Here is a 9,918-nt window from a genome sequence, read left to right as displayed (position 1 = left end):
TAGTTACTCTCACTCATAATAATTGTGTGTGTGTACTCGTTCTCCTTCTATCTTCCCCAGTAGCCCTCTGCGACCTAGACAATATTAATCCACATTTCTCCTCCCCCACCCCCAAATATTTCTGGTCCCTCTATCATATTTTTCTTTCCGCGACTGATGTGTCACTTTCTCTCTGTAGCTGTCTCGCTTCTTCAGTCTCTCTCTGTCCTGAAGTCTGGCAGTAACTGACGATTTGTGGGCTCTTAGCTGCAAACTGCAATTACGAGGCAAGCAGGATTTACTTAGCCCAGAATCTAGTCGGCGAAAGGCAGGTCCCTGCACAGCTATGGGCTCCAGCCCTTCCGCCCCGGCGGCATCCCGCAGCGAGGACTGCGGGAACCTTCCGGCCTCCCACCTGGGCCGCTGCTTTGCCTCCTTCCGGCCCCGGGAGGTTGCGCTGGTGCTACAGTCAGCCCGGAAGGGGGAAACCCGTGGCGGGTTCCCCAGTCCAGGGTGGTCGCGGGAAAATCCGCTGCCTTGGCTGGAAATCGATATTAAGCGGTTGGGCCGGTACAGGCGACGGACGTCGGGGCCGCAGCCAGTAGGTCCTGCATGTCTCATCATTTAGCTAATCGAGTCGAAAAGTTTCTGTAAGGGCCAGACCCGGCATCAGATGGTAACACTGATTGAACAAGAGATTAGCACAATAGATCTCTAACCGAGGGGAAGCGTTGCTTTTCACGCTACGCGCCGTAATTAATGGTATGAATCAATTAATTTGACTTTTATTGTGTCGAATGAAAAAAGCGCAACAAATGGAACTGGCGGCTGGGAGTTGTTCACCCCCCACCCCTTCCTCCAGGGAGGTTCCAATGAGACACCAGGGAATGGACGGATCAGGCCAGGTCTTGGCCGAGGGAGGGTGAGGCAGCGACCAACCGCGCCGAGGAGTCCTGAGAGCCAGCCCTGGCGGACAGCAGAAGCGAAATTAGGCTCATTTGGAGGCTACTTTAAGAAGGCTGCCGAGGGCAGCCCCCGGAGCCGCTACACTCCCACTCCCACGCTCACGCGCTCTCTCTCTCTCTCAAACACACACACACACACACACACACACACACACACACACACACACACACACACGGCACGCGTCCACGAGAGCCCAGCTTCTTGGGCTGTAATGGGGCTTGGGGCCCACGCCTGGCATTGGAGCTGGACAACTGAAGCTATGTAAAAGTAATTTCTGAATTTCAGATTTCGGATTTCTTTCTTTTTTCTTTTTTGTCCTTCCGACCTTCCTTTTGTAATTATTGCGTTGCTCGGACAGTTGCAGCTGGGTGCAGGGGGCAGCCAGCTCGCGCCACTCCCGTCGGTTTCACGGAAGGCTGTCTAGATGGCATTGTATACGGTTCGCACCTGCGGGGCCACAAAGAGGTGCTGCTGCGGAAATCAACTCAGAGATACATTTTAGGGTCAGGTACAAAGGGGAATCGGGAGGATCATGTAAACACAAAAAAAACTTCGGAGTTCTGCGGCTGTCTCTGGATGGAGTAACTGCCCCCCTCCCCCCAATCCCCAGTACAAACCAGGAACGTCCTGCGAAATGGAGATCCAATGGACTAGTGTTATAGCCAGGAAATTATCTAATGGAGATGAAAGTCAATCTATGTGTCTCACTGCCTATAATGAAGTAAGTTTACGGATTTTTTTTCTAGGCCAAGGATTGAGAGCGTCGTAGGTGAGAGACACAGACTGAGGGAATCAGAAGCACCACTGTCCACCAGGAATTAAATCGGTTTCCCAGCGTCTTCTGTAAATATTTCACCAACTATTTCCTCTCGGACCGCTCGCTCCCCTTGTGCTCCTTCCTCTGGTGAGGCCAAAATTCTCCTCCCAGGACTTAGCGGACAGACAGGACTTGGGTTCAAGGAGCCCGCCACGGCCGGCCCGCTCTAGCAGCTCCGCTGTGAGGCGGCCTAAAACTTCGGAAGGAGAGGTGGCGCATCGCGGACTCAGCAGGTCAGGAGCACTATCCCGAGGTGCGAGGTCCAAGCGCACGCACTGGCAATGCCACGCACCGGTGGTGGTTTCGCGAGCCTCCACCCTCAACCCCAGTTAAGTTCCCACAGCCTTTCCTACCATCGATTTTCCTTGCCAAGGAAACTCGGTGTGTACCAGCCGCATCCTCGCCTCCTCCACCCGCTCTGCTACTGGTTTCCGCGGGAAGTCAAATCTTGGAGGATTTACCTAAGCCTTAAGAGGAAAGAATCCACGTGAGTTAGCAGCAACTGAGAGCCTAGCCCACCCGCATGCTCGAGGCCGCCCCCCATTCCCAAGAGGCTGGGCCCCGCCGCCCGGTAAAGTCACACCGCCAGCTCCCGGCGTCCCAGCCCGAGCGCGGCGTCCAAACTGGAGGCCCGGAATCCTCTACTTCGCTCCACTCGACTTACCCAGGCCGCTGCCGGTCCCGGCTCCTTCCCCAGCGCCTCATTTCCGACTTTTTCACTTGCTAAGTCGTTTAACAACTCCCAGCTGCTAGTTACAGCCTCTTTATTTATAGGTTCGCTGTTATTTTACGTCGTTTTTATTTCTCTCGGCAACTATTCTAATAGATTAATCAATAACTATTTTCTGACCTTCGGGAACCCCAGCTGACGCTGTTGTGGCCGCGCGGGGAAAAAATTTATATATATATATATATATATATATATATATATATATATATATATATATATATAAAAGCACGCTCACATCTAGCGGGGAAAGCAAAGGCAGGACCCAGGTGGTTTGGCTTTGAGGGGAAAGGGAACGCGTCACCTCAGTAATTGTCTCCGCCGAAAGAGCACCGAGACAGAAGGGGATCTGAAGTCTGATTAGCAACACGGAGCCGGATGCGCAGCCCTTACTCAAGAGCTAAAAAGAATCAAACCCCAAAAACAAAACGGAGGCTACTAAGTTTTTCCTTTAAAAAAAAGGGGGGGGGGATGAGAATCTCGTTCGGTGTTGCCCAGTCCCAGCCTAAGGAGTGTTGGCAAAGTGGGGAAGGGGGAAGGGAGAGGGGGCAGGGAGGGCAGGGCAGCGAGAGCCGCAGGGTCCCGCGGACGCTCCCAGGCCCACGCCCTCACGCGCTCACAACCACCCTCCAGCACTCACACCCACAGGCTCCCTCGACCCCTGAGCAAGGCTCCAGCCTAGGCTGGGGTCCAGGGTGGGCCAGGACGCCCTCGGAGCCCTCGGGATGCTGGCACACCGTGCGGCGCTGAGTTGCGCGTCCCTCGTCCCTTTGTTGACAATTCCCTGAACCAACTTGAGTTTGGCCGGCTCCACCGCGGCCCTGACGTCACGCGCGGTCACGTGGCCCCGCCTCCCGCTGGATCTTTAAGTAGAAAGTAATCTATCAGGCCAGTCCTTAAAACGGGACTTTCGACTACGGGGGCTCGGCGTCCCTGACACCCCCCTCCCCCTGTTGCCCCTGTCCGCGCCCTCCCGAGCTGTTGGGCGCCCGGCGTCCCGCGCCCGCCTGCGCCGCTCTTGCTCTCCACGCCCGGGCCAGAGGCCGAGGAAGGCGGGCGAAGTGAGGGGGCGCGGCGTGGAGAAGCCGCCGTGGCCGGGAGCGGCATCGAGCACCTAGTACCGAGAGCCAGGGACAGCAGGAGTTTGAAGAGCGCGGCCGCGGGGGGCGGACGGCAGCGCCCGCGCCGCGAGATGCCGGGCTGCTAAGTGTGAGCCAAGCCGGGAGGGCCCCGAACCACCTACGTCCCCCTCCCCTCTCCCATCTTTTCGGAGCACCCAAGCCCCCTTCCCCTGAGCTCGGCGGCAGCCCCTGACGACTCCCATCGCCCGCCACTCCTTCCCCGCCGCCGCCACCAACCCCGAGGAGGGATGACCCTCTCCGGCGGCGGCAGCGCCAGCGACATGTCCGGCCAGACGGTGCTGACGGCCGAGGACGTGGACATCGATGTGGTGGGCGAGGGCGACGACGGGCTCGAGGAGAAGGACAGCGACGCGGGCTGCGATAGCCCCGTGGGGCCGCCGGAGCTGCGCCTGGACGAGGCGGACGAGGTGACGCCAGCGGTACCCCACCACGGGCAGCCTCAGCCTCCGCACCAGCAGCCCCTGGCATTGCCCAAAGAGGCGACTGGAACCGGGGCTGGGCCAGGGGGCGAGGCGGGCGCTTCCGAAGCTGACGGCTGCAAGGGTGGCGTTGGCAGCGAGGAGGGCGGCGGGAGCGGCGGCGGGCCCGGTTCGGGCAGCGGTGCGGCGGGAGGCCTGGCCCCCAGCAAGCCCAAGAACAGCCTGGTGAAGCCGCCCTACTCGTACATCGCGCTCATCACTATGGCCATCCTGCAGAGTCCGCAGAAGAAGCTGACCCTGAGCGGCATCTGCGAGTTCATTAGCAACCGCTTCCCCTACTACCGGGAGAAGTTCCCCGCTTGGCAGAACAGTATCCGCCACAACCTCTCGCTCAACGACTGCTTTGTCAAGATCCCCCGCGAGCCGGGCAACCCGGGCAAGGGCAACTACTGGACCCTGGACCCGCAGTCCGAGGACATGTTCGACAACGGCAGCTTCCTGCGGCGCCGGAAACGCTTCAAGCGCCACCAGCAGGAGCACCTGCGCGAGCAGACGGCGCTCATGATGCAGAGCTTCGGCGCTTATAGCCTGGCGGCGGCAGCAGGAGCCGCGGGGCCCTACGGCCGCCCCTACGGCCTGCACCCCGCGGCCGCGGCTGGCGCCTACTCTCACCCGGCTGCTGCGGCGGCAGCGGCAGCGGCCGCGGCGCTCCAGTACCCATACGCGTTGCCGCCAGTGGCACCCGTGCTGCCGCCTGCCGTGCCGCTGCTGCCCTCGGGCGAGCTGGGCCGCAAAGCGGCTGCCTTCGGCTCGCAGCTCGGCCCGGGCCTGCAGCTGCAGCTCAACAGCCTGGGCGCTGCGGCGGCCGCCGCGGGCACGGCGGGCGCTGCGGGCACCACGGCGTCACTGATCAAGTCCGAGCCGAGCGCGCGGCCGTCGTTCAGCATCGAAAACATCATTGGCGGGGGCCCGGCGGCGCCCGGGGGCTCGGCGGCGGGCGCTGGGGGCGCCGGGGTAACTGGGGGCACTGGGGGCGGTGGGGGCGGCAGCGCAGCACAGTCCTTCCTGAGGCCGCCCGGGACCGTGCAGTCCGCGGCGCTCATGGCCACGCACCAGCCGCTGTCGCTGAGCCGGACGACGGCCACCATCGCACCCATCCTGAGCGTGCCGCTCTCTGGACAGTTCCTGCAGCCAGCAGCCTCGGCCGCGGCTGCTGCCGCCGCTGCAGCGCAAGCCAAATGGCCCGCTCAATAGGGACGTGCCGGTGGCTGGGACCGAGGGCCGGGCGGCTGCCCGGGGCGGTGGCTGCACTTCTAGTCTGCGCGCCCCGCCCCGGGCCCGGCCCCCCTGCCCAATCCCGGACTCTGCCTCTCTTCCATTTCCTCCCCCCGACCCCTCAACACCGACCTTCTGCGGCCTCCACCCCCTTGCGCACACCTAGGCTGGCGGAGCAAACTCACACCGCACGCCCGCCGGGAATAGCTTTCTGTACAGGTAAAACCGAAAAACCGAATTTTCCGAAAATGTACCCCGACGGCTCCTGCTCTCAGTACCGTGGGGGTGGGAGGGAAATTCTTTGTACATATTTGTATAAAAATTATTGACTTTCCTTTTGGGGTTCTTATTTTTTTAAGAAAAAAAATTCAGTAGATTTAGAGCTCTGAACTTTCATTTTTTTTGAAGGTTCACTCTCCGCAGTTTTATGTGAGAAGAAAATGTATAGAGACGTTGGGAGATTTTAAATATAAAAAAAATTTTCAAAAGGCGAAAAATGTCATTCTATTATAAAAGTCTGTTTATATATGAATGAATATATATGGTATTCTAAATGTTATTCCATCGTGTTGTACACAACTTTGTAAATAAATTTTTAAAATGCTTACCCTAGTGTTTTATTTAGAGGTCTGAGGTAAACGACAATATTTTAAAATTGTATTTACATTTTTATCTTTCCCCAAAATTTGAGGAGTTTCAAGTAATGACCCTTTCAAACTTAGCTATGCGTAATTTGAGTGTAGGAAAAATTTAATTGGAGAAAGGAAAGAATATGCCTAATTTAAATCGTATTAATATTTTTCTTTTAGTTTTTACATAAAATTGGAATGTGGGTGAGGATCTTGTTCATAGCAACCCATTAAGTCTGAATGACCAGATATTTCTATAGACAAAAATAAGCTGCCGTTAAAAAAAAATAACCTAAGTCTAAACAACAGCACAATCTTTTTTTTTTTTAATACCAGACTTCTGTCTTCCATAATGAGAGCCCTTGGTTATCTCAATTATTCTTTCAAAAAACATAAATTACAAACATCCCCCCATTTTAGCATTTAAATCTTAAATTTTTGAAAGTATTTATTTTCATTCCCCTAGTGGAAGTGGTAAATAAACTCCAGTTTTTTGTTTAAATGTATGTTATGGCAGTTTAGTTTTTGCAGTGGAATTGTATTATATATATTAACCTGATCAATAATACATAGTTGTCCTATTCTTTCATAATATTTTTAAATAATATACCTCTTTTGTATGGCAGTAATAAATCCAGAACATAATTTTGATTTCTGAAGGATTTCTGTGCATGCCTCTCCCTCCAACCTGCAGTGTTCCGAAGGCCAAGGAATACTGGCCTTAACACCCTTTTAAAAATAGGTGCACATCATCCCTTCCTCCTCCCCCTTTTTAAAAGTCTTGTTTTTTTCAAATAAACTTAGGCTAGGTTAGTGTGAAATGAGAGATCATAGGGTAGGAATGGGGAGATGTCCTCCTAGATTATTTTTAATGTGCATTTCAGCTGTCTAACCTTAAAAGTACTAAGGTAGAAAGAAAACATCTAGAGCGGGAAGCCGTTTCCCATCACCACCAACATATCCTCAAACGGCATCAATTCTAATTATTTTGTAATTAATTTAGCTGTTACAATTACTTATGCGAAATCGCTTTTTAAAACTGGAACGGGTAGCAGTGCTGTCAGCTCGGCCCTATGCGCGTCCTGCTTGCAAAACACAGCCAGTCCCTGTCGGTGGCGTCCACCTCGCCTCTTCGTCGTGGAGATGCCTCCCGGCTTCAGATCCGAGCCTTATTTCTCTACTATAGGCGTGGGCTACGGAGTCGCTTTGAAAGACTGTCCTGGAAAATACCGAATCTGTTTTCCTGGTAAACAGTAAACATTATTGTGTCCTGAGTAAACATTCCTCCTGGATCAGGGTCCTAAAATAAAACAAGCTGCCGGGGGTGAGATAGTTTAACCTGATAAACAAGAACCTGATAATCAACTGCGGCCGAAAGAAGCAACAGTAACCTTCACGGAGAAGAGGTTATGGACCACACAGTCTCCGGGCGGGTCCCCTCTAATCTCCTTTTACAAGGAAAACTAAACGGATCTAAATTTGTTTGTGTGTTGCAGCTATAAAAGTAACAAGTTGTTTCACAGTTGTGTCTGGCTAATCGGTTTTTACACAAACAGCAAATGGTACATGATTTGTGCAAACACATAGAGGTTATTTCTAATTTTAGCTGACACCCCTGGGAAAAGGGAAAGGCAGGGCTTCTTGAATTCACTTTTAGCCTCAAGAAGCTGCTGATCCAAGGCTTCTAAATGACATTGGATAACAGAGGCCTCATTCCATCCCTGATCCTTTGTTACTTATAAAATTACTCGCTCATATTTCCACGCATAGCAGCAATACCGGCCGAGCCTGAGCCCGCAGCTTGACACTCCGCCACAAGCCGACGCTTGAGATCCGCAGGGCTTTTTCCAGCGATGCATTAGGCGGCAGGGAGAAGAAGAGCAAAGATCCGCCGGAAACTTTCCTTCTAGCTACTTCTCAACCTTGAACTAGAGCCTGGAGATGGACCCCTTCCTTTATTTCTTGGAGAATAGGAAACTCTCAGATCCAGACCCCAAGCTGGCCCAGCGGCTGTTTAAAGTGCTGGCAGATGTCTGGGAGATAGACCTGGCTATACCCTTTTGGAAAGCTCTTTTTGGTTTAAGCTTGTTAAACCACGAAGGTTTAGAGCAGAAGGGAAAATGCAAATATATATAATGAACGTAAGCATTTGGTGGGGGGAGGGTTGAAACTCACATTTGGTTTGAACGCTGGCACCAGCGACGAAAGGCACTGAAATCCCCCCTTGACATTGAGATTTAAAGGCAACACGACTGATATCCACTTTTTATTCCACTTACGCAGGTTTATTTGTAATAAAAAAAGAAAAAGGAAGGGGGTTGATTTTTTATGGGAGAGAATTTTAGCTTTCGGCTAAACGAATTTAAACTGGTTTCCATTCCTCCAGCACTCATTTCCAGAATGTCAATCCAGTTTCGAGGCCTGTAGTCCCTAGAACTTATCCAGAACAGAGTCCCTGAGTGGAGCCCTCGCACGCAGTCCCTCCGGGAATGGAGGGTGAATCCGGAGGTCCAGGGAAATATGAACCTAGCTAGAGCAAAATACTTGCACGGGCTAGGATAGGCTCGTGCTGCGATGGCGGATGCGGCCTGTAGGGGGCGACGAGCAGATGGAAAACTTACCCGTTTTGTCTCCCAGAGTCCAGCCCCAGCCCTCGGAGGCTTCTCTTTGCCTCGCAGCCTCGGAGCACCCTGACACCCTTGTTCATCTTCCGGGTCTGGGACATCCAGGTAGAATCTCGGAGAATCTGCTTCTCTCAGCCTGTCTCCTGAAAGGGACAGAGTCCCGAGGGAAGTTTATCTTAAAGATTGGGAAGCAATAAAGTTTAGTGATGAGGAAACATCGACTTGGAAGCAATTAAGAGTTATATTTGAGGTTATTTATTTTACATGGTTTATAGGAAGAGCCTTGGCAGTGAGGAAAACATGAATGGCCAATGGCTGAAGGGGGGGGGGGGGTGTTAATGTGGGTTCCTTGAAGAACGGTCCAGAAGAAAATGTGATCTGAAAGCTGGTTCCAAAGCCATGTGCCCGTTGGACTCCACCTGTGTCTGTGATGGTGGCAAACTGCATCCTGAATTAGTTAATATTCTCCTTTCTGGGGTGGGGAGGGGTTGTAAGAACATTCTCTGGGTGCCCAGGCCCAATCATGGGGGGGGGGGGGGATAACAGGAAGGAATGGAAATGAGAGAGGCCTTGCAGAGGTGGGTTTCAAGCAGGGATTAGGCATTTTGTGACTGTGACCTTGAACAAGCTGCTTGGTTTCTTTGAGTCTCTCCATTTCCTTACCTCTACCGTGAGAATGAGGAGTCTACCTGATGCTTTGGCTTACAGGATTAGGTGAACTGTTGCCAGTGAAAAATATTTTATAAACTGTAAGTAGCTAGGGAGATGTAAGAAGTTTGCTTGGTATTTTTTAATGGCTTCTGGACAAAGAAACAACTCTGTTCCAAACACCAGCAGTATTTGGCTTGGTTTTGAAAAGCTCGGTTTTTGGTGTGAAAAGTGGGTTTTTCTAAGAAGGGTGGTAGAACCTATTCCATCTCCTGTCTACCTGGAAGGAAAAGTGGCTGGTGAGAAGAGGCTTTTAAAAGGTGGAGTCTCCTCCTGGTCTTAAGTCCTACCATGCCTTGAGCCTGAGGAGAAGCCCTCATTGCCAGCTCTAGAGGCCTGGCTATTTCTTTCTGGCTGAGCAGTCCACTTTGCTGTTTGCCCCTTTGTTTCCACTCTCCGCAGCAAGTGGAGAAACAGGAGCCCTCCGCTGACAGACGCCCATTAGCGGACAACATGGGCTCCGGGGGGAATTAAAGGTAACCAGATCTTAAACATGTGTGAAAGACCACCATCCCTTTGCTTTGCCCCCAACAGTTGGCAGAGTTATACCTAGCGCCAACTTCTCTCTTATCACCACCCCCTCCCCTTGCCTTCTTAGAAATGTACAGGTCATTCTTTGCTTGCCAGGAGCA

At 52.9% G+C, this 9,918-nt stretch overlaps 1 protein-coding gene and 1 long non-coding RNA gene across 2 annotated transcripts; one reads left to right on the top strand and one right to left on the bottom strand.

Annotated features, from left to right (window-relative positions):
• Window positions 1–780: 780 nt before the first annotated feature.
• On the bottom strand, window positions 781–2,543 carry LOC125172687 (uncharacterized). The gene is made up of 3 exons (XR_007154801.1): window positions 2,427–2,543; window positions 2,116–2,229; window positions 781–1,392 (listed from the first exon to the last, which is right to left on the bottom strand). It is a non-coding gene; the product is annotated as an uncharacterized LOC125172687 (long non-coding RNA).
• A 978-nt stretch (window positions 2,544–3,521) lies between these two features.
• FOXD3 (forkhead box D3) lies at window positions 3,522–5,930 on the top strand. The gene has a single exon (XM_047871116.1). It carries the CDS (start codon window positions 3,859–3,861, stop codon window positions 5,302–5,304), a length of 1,446 nt encoding a protein of 481 aa, XP_047727072.1. The 5' UTR covers window positions 3,522–3,858; the 3' UTR covers window positions 5,305–5,930.
• The last annotated feature ends 3,988 nt before the right edge of the window (window positions 5,931–9,918 follow it).

The sequence above is a fragment of the Prionailurus viverrinus genome, chromosome C1 (assembly GCF_022837055.1).
Source record: "Prionailurus viverrinus isolate Anna chromosome C1, UM_Priviv_1.0, whole genome shotgun sequence".
NCBI lineage: Eukaryota > Metazoa > Chordata > Mammalia > Carnivora > Felidae > Prionailurus > Prionailurus viverrinus.
This window is presented reverse-complemented; position numbering and strand designations above follow the sequence as displayed.

Bases quoted from the DNA above. Each gene is read 5' to 3' on its own strand.
- FOXD3 (XM_047871116.1), top strand. From the start codon at position 3,859: ATGACCCTCTCCGGCGGCGGCAGCGCCAGCGACATGTCCGGCCAGACG.